Source organism: Pseudorca crassidens, chromosome 2 (assembly GCF_039906515.1).
Source record: "Pseudorca crassidens isolate mPseCra1 chromosome 2, mPseCra1.hap1, whole genome shotgun sequence".
Classification (NCBI taxonomy): Eukaryota; Metazoa; Chordata; class Mammalia; order Artiodactyla; family Delphinidae; genus Pseudorca; species Pseudorca crassidens.
The window spans coordinates 145,660,794-145,682,049 of NC_090297.1; the positions used below are offsets into that span (position 1 = coordinate 145,660,794).

At 44.7% G+C, this 21,256-nt stretch overlaps 1 protein-coding gene across 3 annotated transcripts in view; it reads left to right on the top strand.

Moving 5' to 3' along the window:
* Window positions 1-21,256, top strand: part of KCNH1 (potassium voltage-gated channel subfamily H member 1) — a 416,686-nt gene that overhangs the window by 283,568 nt on the left and 111,862 nt on the right. For all 3 annotated transcript variants that reach the window (XM_067729054.1, XM_067729056.1, XM_067729057.1), the window contains 2 exons: window positions 10,264-10,463; window positions 16,201-16,453. In XM_067729054.1, coding sequence (XP_067585155.1) covers window positions 10,264-10,463; window positions 16,201-16,453 — 453 coding nt within the window. The remainder of the gene's footprint in view (window positions 1-10,263; window positions 10,464-16,200; window positions 16,454-21,256) is intronic.

Below are 21,256 nucleotides of genomic sequence, written 5' to 3' on the forward strand. Positions count from 1 at the left end.
CCAGTAATCTAGTGACTAAAAGGGTTTCCTAAGTTCTCTGAGCCACTCTAGCAAATTAATCAAACCAAAGAGGGGGTTGTGGGAAGCTTTGATCTATAACCAGACAATCAGAAGCACAGGTGACAACCTAGACTTGCAGTTGGCATCTGAAGTGGAGGGCTGTCTTGGGACTGAGCCCTCAGCTTGTTGGAATCTGATGCCCTCAGAATTGAGCCAAATTGTAAGACACCCAGCAGGTGTTGGAGAATTGGTGACACTGTGTGAGAAAAGCCCACCCACATTGTATTTGGATCTAGAACTCTTCTTGCCTTGTGTAATTGAACCTGGGCAAACTCACCTCTTTGGAACAGTCTCTTCAATTGTTAGTCAATTGCATTTACTGAGCACCTGCAAAGGAATGCAAAGGGATATGCCCCTGAAATGACTCCACCAAAGTTCCTGCACTCTGTAAAGTCTTCTGTTTAAGGAAAAGCACAAGCTATATATTTCAGGAAGAGGTACCCACTCAAAGCCAAGGACTGAGGAGACTAGAGTCCAGGGGTGATTGATGGAGGGATGTTAACATTTGGTGGTTCAAGAAAGAAAACTAAGATTTATTTCGGGTCTACCCCATGCCAGCGTTGTGGTTGGTATTTGTCGTGTTAATTCGTTGAATCTTCACAGAAACCCTGAGAGGTGGAGATTACCCTCTCCCTTTCATAAATGAGGAAACTGAGGCTCTTAAGACTTGAATTAGTGGCTGGACCAATAATTCAAACTCAGGGTTTCTTCTCTTGGGAGCCCAAGCTATTTTCATTGTGCCATGTTGCTTCCCAGCATAGCACATGACTCACCTGAGTACTGGGTTGACGTTTGTTGAATTAAAACATCTGATGATTAAGTCAGTGAGGGAACGTTTCCAGGAAATGATAACATAGAAACAGTTCTTAACCATCCTGCAATTAATTCTTGTTATTACTTATTGAGCATCTATTATATACCAGGTACTGTGATAAGCATTTTATGTACCTTATACCACTTATTTAAAAATAAACTAAAAGGTAATTATTAACTCCATTATATATGATGAAATTTAGAGAGGGTGAATGATCACCCTGAGGTTGGGAGTGGAATCAGGATTCCAAATTGCAGCTTTTAGTCTCCAAAGCAGGACTTTTTGAGTTCTCGTATGCCGGCCTGATCTGCTAGCATGGCAATGAGCAGTTACTTCTTTTCCTTCCCATTGTTACTACCCATTTCTTCCCAGACAATGAGATTCATTAGCTATGGATTTCAAGTCATAGGAAATAAGGTTGTGAAAGTTAGTCACCAGTTACCATGCCAATATAAACATCCTCACACCCACTCCATCATTATCACGTTAGAAAAAGCAAAAGCAATAACAGCAGCAAAGGCCAAAAATACGACATTAACAGAAATAGATGTGTTGCTGTCATGCGGGCCGGATGACATGGAATAAGGACTAGATCTAGTTCCCAGGCCTTACTCCCTTCTCCCTCCCTGCTTACACTTATTCTTCAGTCCTTCCTCATGCACAAATGGCTTCATTCAAAATCACTAAGTAGTCAGTATTTCAGCTGGTATGTCAAAGTTCTTAGCATTTATGGATTTTAGAGATTCCTTTGAAGGCCTCTTTTTGTACATGATGAGCTGGTTTCAGACATCTCTCTTCTGGACTCCAATATTTTTCTGTAATGATAAATTTTGAGTCCGCCTATGCAATTGAAAGACAAGAGTCCCATTCAGGCTAGTGTTCCAGGTTATTGTCTTGAGGAAATGCTCTTGGATGTGCGTATTCTTGACAGTTGACTGCAGGACAGTGAGCTGTAGGGGAAGATAGATTTAGGGTCTGTATGTTCCTGCTCTGTACTCCAGGCACTTTCACACAGTATCCCATTTCCCCAGCAACCCAGGGAGGTGAGCAGGTGTTTCTCCTTTTGTCAGACTAGCAGAAATGGAAGGCAAAGAAGTAAAGTAATTTGCCTCTAAGTGACTGAGCTGGAATTTGAACCCAGGAGGGTATAACTCTGTAGCCCGCATCTTTATTTCCTTATCAGATAATATGATGGGTGCACAAGTCACTGCGTTCACCGATCAGGATTTGCTGGGCTACGCCTAATGTGGGAAGCAGAAGATTCAACTTCTGAGCTCCTTCTCTGCCTTTTTAGACTCTAATTGCTGTATCTCATTAATGTCTTGGAAGTGAGAGGGTGTCTCTGGACTGCTTTGAGCTCTCAATGCCAATGTTGGGTGTGTTAATAACCTTCCCCCCAAACCCACCAGTGTAGCTACCTGACTTAACGAGCATTTCATTCTCATCAGGTGGCTGCCAAATGGGGAATTAGGATCATTAGACTTGTGATTTTGTTTTAAGGGAAATTCATATAACGTCTTTTATTTTTTCTTCAAAAGAAAAAAAAAGGAAGAAATTAAGCGGCATTAAAATAAGCAGCAGTGAGGCATAATCTTAATGGATATTGAATTTCAGGCGCTATCTGGTTTAAAAACAGAGATTGGAAGGGGCTTCTACTTCCTCAGTTTTTCCTGTGGGTACCTATGAAATCTGGGGTGCAGGGTAGCCAGGGAAGGAGTAGAGTTAAAGAAGGGGCGAGGGGAGCGAGGGAGAGAGAATGTTATAGTCTATATTCAGAAAATGGGCTTTTTATACATAAGCAACTCTTTTTTTTTTTTTTTGGCCGGCCGTGTGGCATGCGGGATCTTAGTTCCCTGACCAGGGATCGAACCCGCGTCCCCTGCAGTGGAAGCACGGACTCTTAACCACTGCACTGCCAGGGAGGTGCAACTCCTCTCTTATCTATAAGGTTGCTTATAGATAAGCAACTCTTTTGATCTATCCCTGCTCTTAAAAAAAAATCAGTGAATAATCTAACCAGCTTACCTAAAGAAGAAATCAAAACCAATGTTTATGTCCATGGAGTTTGACAACATATGGTAAATTAAAACACGAACTGCAATAAAAGAAAGTCTTAGTAGCATGCTTCTCAAATGTCTCAGTTGTAGCAGTATCACCTGGGAACTTGTTAGAAATAAAAATTCTCTAGGGCCCACTCAAGACCTACTGAATCAGAAACTAGCGGTAAGACCTCCAAACTGTTTTAAAAGCCCTGATGAACTTTTGCTGGAAATTAAGAGTACAGAAACAAACATACGTTTGAAGGTAGAGTCTTCTTTAAATTCCAGTTTATTATCTGGAATTCTGCATTGAACGAAGTCAGTTTGGATAGAACCACAAACTACCAACAGAGGGCAATGATTTTTAAATGATTACGAAAAGGAAAATGATTCATATTCTTTCTTTATCTCTAAGCTTTGATACAACTGCAGAAGTGGCAACTTACTTATTTTTCTTCTTGAGTTTAGGAGTCCATTATCCTGTGCAAGTTGTTTATTAGAAGGTGGGGTGCATTTTCTAACCGAAATAATTTTATGAATAATGACCAACTTCCTAGAGAAGCCCACAAGTCTGTTTAACACACCAATTATTAAAAGTATGGTGGTGAGGGTCTAACAGCTCTGCAGAAGCTGGTCACCTGGAATTCCAGAGATGCCCTTCTAACCAAAGGACAGGCTCTTCCCTTCTTCACTTCCTTTTGGTAGCAGGAAGATTAGGTGCACCTGTCGTAGATGTCCCAAAGAGACAGAGATGGGAGGGGGGAGGGGATTGTGACAGATGGCTCTCAAGACCAGGATGCTGTGAGGAGAATGGGGAGCTAGAGAGCCAGTTACATGTCGCAGAGAATAGCCAGGAGCTTAGGACCTGTGGCTTCCTGCTCAACGCACTTCTTAGTTCCAGACTCACCCCTTGACCTTCTGCTTTCTGTCGCACCAAAGATCCTAGGGGTTGTGATGCCTACTTCCTTTGCCATTGCTCTTAATGTGTTGCTTCTGACTAGGGCTTCCTTCTATCTAGCGTCCATAGAATAGAACAGTCTCTCAATTTCTCTTCTCTCTTGCCTTTTGAGAAACTGTGAATTTTATCCCAAATGCTGAAAGATAGCTGACTAGAAATAAAAAGTATCCTTATTAATGCTTATCCTTCCCTCACTCCATCCTGTGATTACTATTACCACCCTGATCATCTACTCTTTCTCACCTCTCCTCTCTTTTCCTTTTCTTGTCACTTTGATCTGCTGGAGGAAAGTTAAGAAAAGAATAAAGGGAGAAAAGAATAAGAAATAAACCCAGAAAGATGTTCTTGAAATGAAGGGCATAAATTCTTGGGTCGAAAGGGCTTATTGAAAGCCTAGCACAATGGATGAAAACTGAACCACAGCAAAAGGTACATCCTTATGAATTTGCAGAACATTGTGGAAAAAAAAGAGCTTCTAGAGAGAAAAAAACAGGTTCACTGTGAAAGATGAAGGATTTGAATGCTTTTGACTTCTCAACAGCAAGACAATGGGCAATGCTTCCAAAATTCTGCGAGAAATGATTTCTAATCTAGAATTCTACATCCAGACAAGGTATTAACTGAGTACGAGTCAACATATTAGGTCTCAAAGGTTTTGCTCCCTTATAGCCTTTCTCAGAAAGCTATTAGAGGATGTCTTCAACCAACAAAAACAAGTAAACCAAGAGACCGGAAGACACGGGGTGCAGAAATTGAGGGCTCTAACTGGAATAAGTGGAGTGACTTCCCAGGATACTGGAGTGGAGACAGCTGGCATTAGATCAGTTCAGAAGCCTCCAGGGAGGACTTCTTTATGGAAATGGAGTGGATAGACCAACTAATGTGTTTTAATATGTTAAGAAGAAACTTATTTATCTGTGGGAGAGTTTGGAGTCAAATTAGCCACAGGTAAGCTAAGCAAATGAAAAGACAAAGTCTGTTATTAGAAAACATTGCAGGAAAGGAAAAGTAACCGCAGTCATCACATGAAAAGTAATTACATGACTTAGATGTGACTAGCATTCATCTAGTTATAATATAAGCACAGATAATTGTCTCACCAAGATGGTGATATAAATATCCTGGGGGCAATGGGAAAAGGAGTGGGGTTTGAGTATGAGATTGGAAGTAAGGGATGGGGTAGTAGGAGGAAGCTAAATTCTCAGAGGTGGGTGGATGATGCCTGAAACTGAGGCATCAGCGCACAGTGATTTGAGCATGATGTTCAGATGTGGCGATCAATAGCAGAGCAATCAGCTAATTGAAAGTGGCTGCTTCTGCAGAACAGGAAATTGACAAGGAAGAAGGCTGAGAGGACTAAGGATTTAACACAATGTCTTGGCCATTTAAATGACGTGTATGTATAATGTATATAAAAAGAAACACAAAATTTTCTAAAGAGAAATGAAAACTTTTGCTACCCTTCCCCCCAAATTCCATACAGCAATTTCTAATTAAGGGTCAGAGAATACGGTCTTATTTTTCTCTGGGTAGGACTCAGAGCTCTTGGTGTGATACAATATTAACTCTTAACCACTCAAATAAAGAAACCTGCTCTTATCCAAATCAGCATTTTGCCTTGGCATTGGTAAAGGTCTTCTTACTTCTTTCCCAACTTGGAAGGACCTAACTAATCCACACTGAGAGTCATCCAGCGCATCCTCTTCCCTGTGGGGTTCAGTTATGGCCAGTGACACAGCGACGTTACAATCTCCCTCTCTCCCTCCCCATACCACACTCAAATATCTGTTGAAGTCGTAGATGGACTTTAGGTCTTCCCTTCCAGTTAGGTTTTGAGTATTTAAAGGCATAATGCCTCATGTATAGATATCAATAAATAAAATATACACATTCAGAGCATATAACCCTACTTCACATAAAATTAGAGAAGGGACACTGAAAGCAGAATTACCCGTTTTTAATAATAATAACATTTCATAATAGTAATAATAATTGAATAAGGCCCTCCTGAGGAGCCTTAACCTTCTGAATGCCTCAGAAACAAAGTAGGGTGGGAGCAGCCCTGGGCTGTACATGATGGACGTGGCATCACTGCCTTAACTGTGTGACCAGCACCCCAGCGTCTCAGACCCGCACCTGGTTCTCAGATCATGGACAAGAGAGCTATTCTTACTGTATTGATTTGGTGTAACTAGTTTTTTAAGCTTAAGATTCAATCAATTTTTGGCAGCCATTCTAAAAATAGGCGCCTCAACTCTGCATTCTTGACTTCTGGTTCACTGTGGACTGGAAAACAGAGCTGAGGCAGGAGTGCCATGCAGGCTTGTTGAGTTACGGTCAGACTCACTGGGAACAAGGCTGGTCCTGACCGCACTCGGTGGCATTACTGGGCTGGAGGAGCAGCTTCGATCCCGTCTTGTGTGAGGTTATTTCTGAGCTCAGAAGAGCTGTGTCTGCGTTATTCAGGCTTGACGACTTCTGCTTTTCATCTGGTTCCTTTTGTTCGGATTGACACCACTCCTGGCGCCTTTCCAGAGCTGGCAGTCCTCTTTCCCATCCTTGTTTGCAATTCTTGTTGGGTGGATTCGTGTCCTCGGTTTTCCAGGCAGCCGTGTCCAGTGCTCCTGGGCAGATTTAACCGAAGATTTCCTTCCCTTCCTTCTAGAGCTATGCCTTTATTATTTTTCCCTCCCTTAGTCTGTCAGCCAAGCCTGAGTAAGATTATTTGAAAGAAATGATTGGGGTGTATCCATACAATGGGTTATATTCATCAGTAAGAAGGAATAAACTATGGATACATGCAACAGCATGAATGGATCTTGGACATTCTGCTAAGTGGAAAAAGCCAGTCTCAAAAGGTCACATACTGTATGATCCTGTTTATATAATGTTCTTGAAATGACATAATTATAAAAAAAGGAGAAGAGATTAGTGGTTTCTGGGGGGGAGTGATTATAAAGGGGTAGTAGAAGGGGATGGCTGTGGTGATGGAACAGTTCTGTATTTTGAATGTGGTACTCAGTACATGAATCTACGCATGTGACACTGTGACACAGAATTACACATACACTTTATGGCAATGTGAATCTTCTGGTTTTTATATTACGCTCTAGTTATATAAGCTGTAACCAGTGAGGAAACTGGCTAAAGGGTACACACATGGAATCTCTCTGTACTATCTTTACAGCTTTCTGTGAATTTATAATTATTTTAAAATAAAACTTTTTTAAAAAAAAAACTATTGCTATATGCAACAACATGGCTAAATCTCAAAATAATTATGCTGAATGAATAAGCCAGTCAGAAAAGGAAACAAAAAAATACAGATAATTAGACTACATCAAATCTAAAAACTTTAATGCTGCAAACCATACCATCAAGGAAGTGAAAAGACAACCGACATGATGTGAGAAAATATTTGCAAATCATGTATCTGATAAAGGATTTATATCCAGAATATGTAAAGAACTCTTATAACTCAATAATAAAAAGATAAACCCAACTGAAAACCGAGCACAGGATTTGAGTGGACATTCTCCAAAAAGACATGCCAATGGTTATTAAGCACATGAAAAGATGTTTAACATCATCAGTCATGTGAGAAATGCAAAGCAAAGCTACAGAGAGATAACAGTTCACACTCACTAGGATGGCAATAATCAAAAAGACAGATAATAACAAGTGTTGATAAGGTTATGGAGACATTTGGGACCCTCATACCCCACTGGTGGGAATGTAAAATGCTGCAGCTACTTTGGAAGATACTATGACAGTGCTTCAAAATGTTAAACATAGTTACCATATAACACAGTAATTTTACTCCAAGAGAATTGAAAACATGTTCATACAAAAGCTTGCACAGCAGTGTCCATAGCAGCATTGTTCATCAGTGGAAAGGTCCCAATGCCCATGAACTGATGAATGAATGAATGAAATACGGAATATCCATACTATCCTTAATATTGTGAACATTTGTCAACGATAAAAAGGAATAAAGTACTGATGCATGCTACAACATGGACGAACCTTGAAAACGTTCTGCTAAATGGAAGAAGCTACTCACAGGAAGCCACATGTATTATGTAATTTATAAGAAATATCCAGAATAAGGAAGTCGAAAGGGACAGAAAGTGGATTTGCAGTTGCCTAGGATTAGGGGATTAGGGAGGAAATGGGGAATGACTGATAAATGGGTACAGGAATTTCTTTTGCGGGGGGGGCATGAAAATATTCTAAACTTAGATTGTGCTAATGGTTGCACAACTCTATAAATGTACTAAAAGCCACTGAACTGTACATTTTAAATGAATGTATTTTATGATGTTTAAAAAGAATATATACTGTCTGATTACATTTATATAAAATTCTTGGAAATGTAAGCTAATCTATGGTGACAGAAAACATCAGTTGCTTGGAGATGGGAGGCGGAGGGGGAGGGATTATAAATGCACGTGACAAAACTTTTAGCGGTGATGGATATGTTACTACCTGGATTGCGGTGATTGTCTTATGGGTGTATACATATGTCAAAGCTTATCAAATGGTATACGTCAACATGTAAAGTTCATTGTATGTCAGTAGTAACTCATTTTTGGGCTTCCCTGGTGGCACAGTGGTTGAGAGTCCGCCTGCCGATGCAGGGGACACGGGTTCGTGCCCCGGTCCGGGAAGATCCCACATGCCACTGAGCGGCTGGGCCCGTGAGCCATGGCCGCTAAGCCTGTGCGTCTGGAGCCTGTGCTCCGCAACGGAAGAGGCCACAACAGTGAGAGGCCCGCGTACCGCAAAAAAAAAAAAAAAAAAAAAAAGTAACTCATTTTTAAAGTAAGGCATAGCAAAAGCATGTGAAATTCACTAACATGACAAATATTTATTGGGTACTGGCATAACATTAGCTCCCCCGGCTGCAATGGCAAGGAAAAGCTGAATCCAGCCTTCAAGCTATTGTAAGGGCACAGGCAAAGAAAGAAGAATATGATTGCAAAATGGTGTCTATAACACGAGCTCAGTGGAAATACAGATAGTCCCTGACTTAGGATTTTTCGACTTTATAATGGTGTGAAACCGATATGCCTTCAGTAGAGACCGTACTTCCAATTTTGAATTTTGATCTTTTCCTGGGCTAGTGATATGCAGTATGATATGCTCTTGTGATGCTGGGCAGTGGCAGTGAGCTGCAGCACCTAGTCAGCCACGCGATCACAAGGATCAACCATTCTGTTTTTCACTTTTAATACAGAATTCAATAAATTACATAAGATATTTAACACTTTATTATAAAACAGGCTTTGTTTTTCACGACTTTGCCCAACTGTAGGCTAATGTTCGTGTTCTGAGCGCTTTTAAGGTAACTAGGCTAAGCTGTGATGTTTGGTAGGTTAGGTGTATTAAGTGCATTTTTGACTTACGATATTTCCAATTTATGATGGGCTTATTGGAATGTAACCCTATTGTAAATCGAGGAAGATCTGTATGCCTGGGGAGTTGCAGTCACCCTCACGGGGACAGATGGAGAGGAGGAGTGTTGGAGAGGCTTCCTGGAAGAGGTAGCACTTGAGCTTAGCATTCAAGGGCAAATGGGGGTTACGTGTAGAATGTGGGGTTTTATGATGACGTAATGGTCCTTCTTCATGACACTAATGTAGGCGGATCAGCAGTAGCATGTAGTAGGTGCTTGTTACATCTCCAGGGGACCTGATTTTATTCTGTTCATATCAAAGCCATGCTTTTTTCCCCAGGAGCCACATCACAGTGAAGTGGATTGTTGTGTTGACATGCACCTTAACAATAAATACAAAGCAAAGATATAACATCCTTCAGTGCTGTTGGCAGACTTGCTATTATTTAATTATTTGTGATTACATTTTTAAAGTCTGTTTGCTGTGTTGTTTGCTGTGTGAGAACCAGGACTGAGTGGCACATTCCCCATCCTGTCTCTGGCAGGTAGTGTAGTTGGCACATAGCAGGGCTTTAAAATGATGGCTTGCTGATAGGTTTGGATTTGGGCTGGTCCAGAGCACATAACACATTTGACTGAAGGCTTCAGGCATGGTTCAAGCTTTTTGTGAAAAAACGTATACAGTGACGCAGTCCAGCTCTCCTGTACCCAGCCCCCACTGCTGTCTGTCTCCTACTTCTGGCCCCAGTCATGCCAGCTGCCCCACCCTAGCCCTGCCTCCCACAAGTTTGTCCTAGTGGCCTGGTGTTTGGAGACTCTTTCTTTGGGTCCACTCCCAGAGGCTTCATGAGGTGAGGTTCTTCTGAGAAGGTCAGAAGCATCTGCCAATGGGTGGGCAGCTCTGACCATTGGACTGCTCTGAGGAAGCTGGGCGTTCTTGGGCCCTAGTTCACGGACCACTGATGTGTATTTTTCCTCCTCCTCTCTTCTCTAGCACTTCTGTATGCCACCATCTTCGGGAATGTGACAACCATTTTCCAGCAGATGTACGCCAACACCAACAGGTATCATGAGATGCTCAACAGCGTCCGGGACTTCCTGAAGCTCTACCAGGTTCCCAAGGGACTGAGCGAGCGCGTCATGGATTACATCGTGTCTACCTGGTCCATGTCCAGAGGCATCGACACAGAGAAGGTAAGGAGGCGACAGGCTCAGGTAAACCACTTGTCTCTCGGCTTTCCCAGGGAGACCTGAGGCTCACCTAGGGCAGTGCTTCTCACACCTGACTGTGCATCTGAATTCTCCTGGGTATAGTTTTGGAATCCCAGGTCCTACCTCCAAAGATTTTGATTGCTTCCAGATCAGCCTTTCTCAAGAACTGGCAATTAAGAGATATTATTTTAGAAATTGGAAAGGCAGGGGTGTCTCCTGGAGAACAGACGGACCTGCAGTCTAACTGTCTAGGACAGGATTTCCCAGGCTGGTATGCTGATAAGAATCAGGGCCACCCAGGGTGAGATGACCAGTGTTACTGATTTTCCTTTCACCTCGGACTCCAAGATGGCACAGAATTGCTGCTGATCCGCTCTTTATTCAAACTTGCGCTATTTTGTTCATCATGGATTTTTTGCATGAGTTTTGATTTTTCAGAGTATTGCCCTAAACTCTGATTTATCTTGATGACTGAGTTTTTAGCATCTCCTTAAATTTTGTGTCCAAGGCTGTTGCCTTACTCTAGTCTTGGCTCTGCTGAGAATCCCATGATATGGTCATTAAAAACAGATTCCCAGCCACAATCCCAGATCTTTGGAATCAGAATTTTGTGGGGAGGAATGGGGTGGAGCGGGGATTGGAAATCTGCATTTTTAACCAATGTCCTCTTAGTTAGACGAGCCTGGGAGATACCGACCAAGGGCTTGTGCCTTAATAAGCAGTTGACTTAACCAGAGCATCCCTTAGGCTCCTTTTTAGGCATCAGTTTTCCCACCTGTAAAGTGGAAATGGCAATAAATATCTATCATTCTCCAAGAGTTGCATTATTCTAGATGCATTTCAATAAAGTGAAGAAAATTTGGTGGTACTGGAAAGAATAGAGAAAAGATACAGTGGACTTTCAATTAATCATTTATGAATGGTCTCCTTTGTAATATTTGCTATGAGCAAAGATGTAATCCTAGGTTAGTTTTTCTCTGCTTCTCAAGTCTTTTTAATAGCACTTCTCCCTTTAATCACCATTCCTTAAGTGCTCAGGGAATACTGATACCTTTCATTGTTAGAATGAGGCAAACAGAACGATATCACGATTGCAAAAGTACCTTATGACGCCTTCAGAGCCAAATTCAGCCGCCTTGGGGATCAGCTCTCCATGCTCCTGGCCTTTCTCCATTGGAAGAGTCAGTTGAGAGTTGACAGTTTAATTGGGGAAATTTAACTAAATTTAACTGATCCCAACTTAAACAGAACAATACCTTGATTGATTGAATACCTGCCATAATAACAATAACCAGCTACCCTGTCTTGAAGGTGCATTAAGAGCAGATGCTTGGGCTTCCCTGGTGGCGCAGTGGTTGGGAGTCCGCCTGCCGATGCAGGGGACGCGGGTTCGTGCCCCGGTCTGGGAGGATCCCGCATGCTGCGGAGCGGCTGGGCCCGTGGGCCATGGCCGCTGGGCCTGCGCATCCGGGGCCTGTGCTCCGCAGCGGGAGAGGCCGCAATGGTGAGAGGCCCGTGTACCGCAAAAAAAAAAAAAAAAAGAGCAGATGTTTACTGCACAACTGCACGTGCCTGGCCCTGCATTCGCACTTCACTTAGGCTTCATGACAACCCTGGGAGGCATTCGCTCTTATTTCTATTAAAGGAGTGAGGACACAGCAACTCAATTAATTTTATTAATTGCCCCTGGTCACAGAGTTCAGAATGGCAGAGTCAGGGTTGGAACCCAGTTTTGTCTGACTTCAAAGCTTGTGCTTTTCCTACTATTACTTTTTTGTTGTTGTTTTTAATTCAAAACATGTACTGGAGGGAAGAAGGATGAGTCCAGGTGAAGTTGCCCTCATTTCTCAGACAGGCAGGTCGTCGGTTGGGTGGGACTTCATCTGTGGCTTTGCTAACCCCTGGCGCCACTGTGCCTGTTGTTTCTGCTCTGCTGTCTCAACCAGGTCCCTGTAGCTTCTATGGGTGCCTGGCAGCTAATGGAGCAGAAAGGAACTTGGATCTCTCAGCCCTGGGGCTCCCTTTCCCAGGGGCCAGGATGCCTTTGTAAATCTGGCTGTTGGGAAAGAAACCCTTTCCTGCCCTCACTGCAGGTCTGGGCTGGGTGGCTGCCCATGGGAGACAGCACCCATCAGCACTGGCCCTCACTTCCCCTCCCTGCTATCTCCCTGGAGGGCTCTGTTATTTGCCCCACGTCCTGGTCCAGATGGAAGGGGGACTATTGTGACACTCAGTGCAGAGCCCAGCCCGGCCTGGGGTGGCCGCTATTCCTTGGCAGGCAGCTCCTGGGGAGAAAGCCAGTCCCAAGGTTCTGAGCCCTTCCCTGGTTTCCCTCCCCTCCAGTCTAGGTCAGAATGGTCGATGATGACCAGGCGATGTATGTGCGATAGAAGGGTGGGACTGCTGGGCAACTCCGGTGTTACCAGTAATTATCTGATGACCTTGAGCACATCATTGGTCCCTCTGAGCCTCAGTTTCCTTGTCTATGATACATGGAAACTAGATGACTTTTAAGAATAAGGCTGACCTCTAAGGCCCTTTTAGCTCTGACCTCCTGGACTTCAAAGCCTCCCTCAGGCTGACCTGCTGCTCTGCTGTGATAACAATGTCAGACATGGCAGCTCCCATGCATTGAGCCCTGTCCCGCGCCGGGCAGCATACCAGGACTTTCACACAGCAGCTCATGGAATCCTCTGAAGAATTCTATACTCAAGTTAGAAGAAGAAGACTTGGGGAAAGAAGCATAGCTTCAAGTCCACGCGACTAGTACATGTGGAAGCCAGGACTTGCATCCAGATCTGCTTGATCCTAAAGCCTGTTCTCGCATCCATGCTTCATCCTAACCCCCACCCCTCCTCTCCCCCAGGGAGACTCCATGAACTTCTGTGGGGACAGCTCCTTGGGGCCTTCGAAGCCTCAGGGATCAGCAAGAGTGGTCTCTCCTCAAACCAAGTAGAAGGGCAGGTGGCCCGGGAAGGCTGCGGGGTCTTGAGCTGACGTTCAGGAGCCCCTGCCAGTGTGAAGCCAACAGAAGAATGATGGAGATGCTGATGGCCGTGAGAGTGTAATTTCTCAACTCCAAGTGCCCTCTCCTCTCCACATGTGCTTTCCCGTGGCTCTGGAACAGTGCCCACGAATAAAGCATTATCTCCACACTCTGCCAGCAAAGCCCAGCCCAAGGGAAAGGAAATATTTAAAGGTGAAATCACCTAGAGAACAAATCTTTGTTTCAAGCCACTGGGCACGGTTTTGACATGACAAGCAAGTGTTCCCCACTCCCTGGTGTTCTGCTTGGAGAGAAGAGGATCCAACTTAAACCTGCATTTCTACAGGAGTCTTGTTTTACTGAACCTGAAGGAGAAGTACTTAGTGAGCGCTCTGCCTAAGCATTGGCTGTCTGAGTTTTCCTCTGCCTCAGTCAGTCCTCCATCCCCACTCCAGAGAGCATGCTCACTTCCTTGGCATCCTACAGCCCAGAGCAAGAACGCAGAGGCACATAGAGGACGGGGACCTGCATTTATTGAGTCCCTGACTGGGGCCAGGTGCTGTCCTGAGGATGTGTACTGGTAGATATAATTTCATTGAATCCTCATAAGGCAACATTAGCAGCACGCTTTTTTATAGAAGAAACTGAAGTGTAGAGCAGTTAAGTCACTTGGAGAGGAAGGAACTGGGATTTCAACTGTTTGACCTCCTCTTTCCAGTGCAGAGCATGGGGGCATGCAGAGGGGTGGGATTGGAGCAGAGCTGTCCTGGGCAAGGTGAGATTTGAGCTGGGTTTTGAAGGAGGCTGAGGGACTTCCAAATTCGGAGGTGAGGGCTTCCCTGGTGGCGCAGTGGTTGAGAGTCCGCCTGCTGATGCAGGGGACACGGGTTTGTGCCCCGGTCCGGGAAGATCCCACATGCCGCGGAGCGACTAGGCCCGTGAGCCATGGCCGCTGAGCCTGCGCGTCCGGAGCCTGTGCTCCACAATGGGAGAGGCCACAACAGTGAGAGGCCCGCGTACGGCAAAAAAAAAAAAAAAATTCGGAGGTGAGCACCAGATGCAGAGGCAAATGTCCTGTGCTGAGGTGGAGAAGCAGGGGTGGGGAAGTAACCAGCACCCCAAGGAAATGTCTTCACTTAACACGTTTGATTTTATGCCCCCAGCTTTGTTCACAGGCTAGGACAGGAGAAAGGATTATTTTAGGAACACTCCTGACTTTTCTGGAAAACTACACTTGAAGGTGTCCTCTTGTGTTACTTCGTGCTTGCTACGTAAGGAGCTATGAATGATTTCTTGCAAAAATTTAGTCCAGAGAAATATTTCTCTCCATAGGAAAGGCTGAGAAATTTTTATTTCTTTGGAATATGAGACCCCCATGGCCTCTTACAGTTCCCATTTTGCCTTGAGTTCCTAGACGCTGAGAGTCAAATTACAAGCCCTTTTGTTTGGGGCAGCTTTATCATATAGGAAGTGATTTGTATCTAAACTGGGCTCTGGAGTCAGACTACCTAGTTGGAGAGCCCAGCTCTGCAGTTTCCTGGCTGTGCAACTTTGAGCAAGTTATTGATCTTTCCTGTACTTCAGTTTCCTCATCTGTAAAATGGTACCATAATAGCACTTACGTCATAGGGTTTATGTGAGGATTTCAATTAGCTTGAAAACATAAAATCACAACTCTCCTGACTTTCCCTCTGCTTTCTTTCTTCATTGTTCTCCTTAGCACTTACTGCTAAATGTTACTTATTTTGTTTTTTATTTGCAAATAGCCCTAACCTCTAAATTTTACTTATTTTGCTTGTCCCCTCCCACTAGATAGTAAGTCACACAAAGGCAGGAGGTTTTGTTCGCGCTACATCCTCAGAGCCTAGAATGATTCCCGGCATACAATAAGGTATTCCATAGATGTGTGTGAAATGAATGAATGACTCCAAAGTGCCTAGCAATGCCTGGCACGTAGGAAGTGCTCAGTAAATATTACTTAATATCTTTCTTCAAATCACATCCACCTTCAGTCCATCAACAGACCATGTCAGCTGTATCTTCAGAATACATTTGGAATTTGATTACTTCTCACTGGCTTCCCTGCCAGCATCCCAGTCCAAGTCCCCTCACTGCTCACCTAGACACCTGCAGGAGTGAGCTAACTCGATTCCTGGCTCCACTCCTGCCAGCCTACAGTTGGCCCTCTAACTCCACTCTGGAGCTGCAATGATCGTCTTAAAATATAGAGGATGCCCTGTCACTCCCCTGTTCCAAGTCCTCCAGTGTGTCCCCATTACACTCAGTATCATAATCAAGATCTTTTCATAGTTTAAAAGTCTCCACATGCTCTCGTGCTTGACGTTCTCCTGAAACCTCATCTCCCGTGCCCACCTTTCCCGTCATTCACACTGGCTATTGCTCAGGTCTCCTCACAGCCTTGGCTATTCCGCTGGAATGTTCTTCTTTCATAGGGCTCCTTCTGACACGTTATGTAGATGTCAGCTTAATTGTCACCTCCTCAGAGAGGGCTTCCCGGATTTCCTGTCTAAAGGGTCCCAACATACTCCCAGCGCCCGACTCAGGCCCCTGTCCTGAGCATTTAGCACAGATTTTGGGGTCACTGCGGCTGTCTTGTCCATTGGTGCCTTGAAAAGTACGGTCTAGTCTAGTGGGTGTTGCTTCCGTCCTGGGAAGCAGTGAGCTGGAGGCCACACCGAGGATCCTGACACTTTTTCTCCCCATGCTTGCCAGGTCCTGCAGATCTGCCCCAAGGACATGAGAGCTGACATCTGCGTGCATCTGAACCGCAAGGTGTTCAAGGAGCACCCGGCCTTCCGGCTGGCCAGCGACGGCTGCCTGCGGGCACTGGCCATGGAGTTCCAGACGGTGCATTGCGCCCCAGGGGACCTCATCTACCACGCGGGAGAGAGTGTCGACAGCCTCTGCTTTGTGGTCTCCGGCTCCCTGGAGGTGATCCAGGATGACGAGGTGGTAGCCATTCTAGGTAGGTGTTGCCTTTGCTGGATGGAAACCTGCTGGTACCTGGGGTTGGTTTAGCTACTGCCTTCAACCAGAAATGGCTCCACAGGGCAGGACCAATGGTTGGCATCCATACGTCTATCCAGCAAATATCTGATTGCCTGTCTTGTGCCAGGCAGTGTTTGAAGCACTTGGGATGTTTCAATGGAAGAAATGGATTTTGTCCTACAGGGGCTCTACTGGGGAGAGGTGGACAAATTAGCAGACGTTTGTATACAGTGGAAGGGACATCTAATCCGGGATTCAGGTATTGGGGATGGCTTCCTGGAAGAAATGACATCGAAGTTGAAACCTAAAAAATGGATATGAGTTAACATGGTGAAGGGAAGGGACAAAGGAGTATTCTATGCAGAGGGGAAAGCGTGTGTGAAATCACCACAGAGAGAGAGAGAAGTCATGATTCATTTGTACAAGTGTGCGTACTCAGTGTGGCTGGAACACGCAGAGTAAGGAGGGGTGTGGTGAGAGATGAGTCTGGGAAGGGAGCTCTGAGCCCTAGGCAGATCATGGCAGGCTCTGGAAGCCATGTTAAGGGACTTGGATTTTATTTTGGGGAGCCAATGAAGGGTTTAAAGCAAGGGAGAGGCACGATCAGATTTGTACTTTAGAAAGATAATTGTAGTTGCAGAGTTAATTGAAGGGGGAAGACTGGGGTAGGGAGATGAGCCTGGAGACCTGTTATCTAGGGGTAAGTTGGTGGAGCCCCGAACTAATATTTGTGGTGGGCAGAGGGAGAGAAGCAAATGGAGTTGACATATTTAAGTAGAATCAACAGCACCTGATGATGGTTTGGCTGTGGGAGGAGAGGGAAGTCAATGAGGACTGCAAGATCCCTCACTTGGAAACTTGGGAGGTGGCGTGCCAGGCACTGTAATAGGGAGTGTGGAGGGAGGAGGCATGACGTGGGGGAACGTGGATATTTGGTATTTGAGCATCAGTGGCCTTTGAGAGATTCATCTGGTTGCCTGAGGCAGCTGCAGAACAGCTCTTCGGTGGGGGCATGTTTACCTCTCTGAGGGGGCAAAGCCCTCATAATAATACCCATCATTTATGGTCATCTATTCTGTATCAGACATTTTACATACAGATGCTCAGTTCGTCTTTACAGTAACCCTGTGAAGTAGTTTTATTATCCCCATTTTGTAGATGAGACACTGACAGCTCAGAGAGGTTGAGGAACTTTCCCAAGTCTTCATAGCTGGTGAGGTCCATGGAGCCAGCATCCTGGGGTCCCTCTGACTCCAGAACCTCTGCTCTGATCTATTTAGCATCACTTCATTCCCAGTGTTAGTATGTAGTTTGCTGGCCCATTCAGTTGCCAGACACTGCTAGACACTGTGGGCTTCTTTTTTTTTTTTTTTAATCTTTGGGTGTGCTTTCTTAGGAAACTGAGGCAGGGAGACGTTGTTAAACTGAAGTTAGACTTGAGATTCAAACCAAGTATCAAGACAGAGATAGTATCTTTTTTCTAAAGCCTAAACTTTGTTTCTGCTTGATTTGAGAGTATATGATATGCAGCCTCTTTTCTCCCCGACCCTGAGCCAACTTGCCCCCTTGATCACATTCTACTCAGGTTAACCCAAGGATGCTTTGTATTCCTTCAGCGTGTGCTGACAGATGGTGGGAGGGAGGCTGGGATAGAGATTCAGTGGGGGATGGAGGCTGAAACTGTTTGTCGAAATAAGTTTTGGATTCCTAGTGTCCACTGAACTCTGCAGACAGGATTATTATTCTGTTCCTTGCCTTTCTCATCCACAGAGACATGAGATTTGACGTGTGTGTAAGGAACAGCACACATTAAGGGCAAAGCCATTGCTTCAGTATCACTGCAGGGAAAGGTTACTTATCTCTACCTTTAATACTATCAGTGTCCCCGATAAAGAGGACTTTCCTTTAGCGATGGCTCTCTCAGGACATTTGCCTGGCTGGGAAGAAGAGTCACTAGTGACTCTTTCCTTATTTGAATTTGAATTTGATCCTTTGGTGTAGGTCATCTTTCACCCATTCCCTTCACTGATAACTCACCATATGCCTTTCCAAGGAGTCTAGCCTCAGACCAGTGCCATCTCCCTTACATATTCACGCTCAGGGCTTCCTTACTGACACCTCACCACGCTCCCCCCACCCCCCGCCCTAAGCTAAACAGCTGCACTATTAGGGGTTGGGTTTGGACACCTAGGCATGGAGGTAGGAAGAGCTGCAGAGGGTGAGGAAGGCAAATTATTACTTCCCAGCCCCATCTCATTTCTCCTCAGCCTGGGCTTCTTGTGGGGAAGCAACCAGGGCTTGGTTCAATTTTGATTTATTTGGTCAATTGACTACTTCTGCAAGTCCAGCCCTCCGCCTCAGTCCCTCCTGGGCATCCTGCCAGCTCTAGCCAGCAGCGTGGATGGGGCCTCTGAAATAGCTCAGCAGCTTCAGATTCAAAGTGGTTGCTGCCCTCATGCTGTCCAGACTTGAAAAAGCAGGTATCCCCAGGAGCCAGATTGGGTCCAGAAAGTAGGTCCAAACTTGACGTCCTAAAGAATCTTTGACATTTCAAGAGGCTCTTATTCTTTAAAAGGACAACGCAGGCCCTTTGAATGAACTTGACCTCTGGGCCAAGAGGTGTAAGAGAGTCCACGCTCTTTTTCCCTTGGAAACCTCAGAGTTTTGTTGTTGTTGTTTTCCTCTAATTAGAGTACCTTCTGCTCAATGAACTGAAATCAGTTAGTTCTTGTAGAGAGGGTTTAAGCATCCAATGGCTATTAGAACTAGATCTTTAGTGTCCTTTGATGCCTTTCAGTTCAGTCCAACTGAAATTTATTGAGGCAGCTGTCACAGAGGTGGGGATGCATCACTGGATCAAGCATGAGCCCAGCCTTCAAGGAGCTGCTGCAAGGAGTTCCTCAAGGAGGAGACTGACATTATTTAAAAGGCACCAGTCACACTGCTTGGCAACTCTTACCATAGAGAGAATACAGGTGCTTCTAGAAGGTTATAGGACCTGTAACTATTGAGCAGCTACTGTGTACCCAGTGCTCCAGTGAGAATAGCCAGGGAATCCTTAGTTACCATAAAACAGGAGGCTTTTGGAAAAAGCCCAGAACTCATCCATCTCATTCCTTTGGTCTCTAGTCTCTTGTGATCAGTTCACTCATTTACGCTCTGCTCATTTGTTTCCTCCTTCCAGTTCTAACATTCCACCCCCATTCTCTGTTTCATTTTAGCACAGACTCCATAAATGAGGAAAAGGGTCAGGACTCATAACTGAGTGTGTTCAGTATGTGTTAAAAATAAAACCCTTTCTAATAAAAGTTTTCTAGAAAAGTGTTTTTCAAACTTTCTTGACTCAATGTATATTGTATTATGAGCTAATAAACACACGTGCACACACACAATTATACATAAAATGCAGCACTGAACTCTTGCTGTATGAAATGCAACCTCGTGTTTTCTACTAGATTCTATTCACTTTCATTTAAAAAGAAATTGACTGTCATGACCCACTAAATTACTTACTTGACCTGCTGTCAGCCCGCAGTTTAAAAACATGGTCCCACAAACACAGACGACCTCTCTCCTGGATTGAAAGCCATGCTGTCCCCTGAGGACAGAGAATATACTAGATGATCTCTTGTGTTCTCCTTTCCCTCTGAGGTTCTCTGCCTGATTTTTGAGGTGATACCCTCCTAATCTCCTTTTGGAATTCTCTTAGAAATCACTTCGTGGCTTCTCTAATTTAGTTTCTTGGCTCTTTGAAATAAATTCAAGCCTTTAGCCTGTGCATTTTATTCATTAGATTTTTTTTTATTTTTATTTTTTTTTGCGGTACACGGGCCTCTCACTGTTGTGGCCTCTCCCGTTGCGGAGCACAGGCTCCGGACATGCAGGCTCAGCGGCCATGGCTCACGGGCCCAGCCGCTCCACGGCATGTGGGATCTTCCCAGACCGGGGCACGAACCCGTGTCCCCTGCATCGGCAGGCGGACTCTCAACCACTGTGCCACCAGGGAAGCCCCATTAGATTTTTAAAAAGTAATCTTCTAGTTGTTCATAGATATCAGAATAAAAAGTCACAGGTCCTCATTCTGTCCCTGCCCCAGTGGTACTCTTAGCATCTGCAAGTCAAGTAAGTTGTTTTCTCAGTTCTGTGTTAGTTGACCAATGTAAATGAGAGATGAGCTTTCATCAGGGCTCAGCTTGAGTGTGACCCATCTCTCTGTGTTTCCATCTTATAAGTGCAGTGTTTAAATGCTCCTGTTTCACTGTGATTTGAATCCCTGTAGTAAATTTATGGGTTTTGCATTTTAATACTTAATTTATATTTTAATCTCAGATCATCTTGTATCTTTTTGTTTTGTTTTGGTTCGTCGTCTTGGGCAAGACAGACGTTTTGGTTGCCAGGCTACACTGAGTAGTGGAAAGAGCCCTGGACCTGGGACTGGAGATGTAACTGTGACCCCAGTTCTGCACTAACTCCCTGCAGGAGTTGCCACTAACTGGTTAAGTCTCCAAGGCCTCCTGTGGTTCTGCTAAGACCATCACACTGCCACAATTGCATGTTTACTCATCTGTCGCCTATGAGCTGAGGTCCTTTGGTTTCATATCTCTGGCGTGGCCCAGCACATGGAAGGTACTGGGGGCTGTTTGCTGAATTGAGCTGAATTGAATTGAAAGGCAGAGGCTGGGCTGTGAAGGGCCCCATGGTCCAGAATAAGGGGCTGGACTTTATCTTGGGGGGATGAGGGGCCCAGAGAGGGTTTTAAACATGGGAGTGACATGAAGAT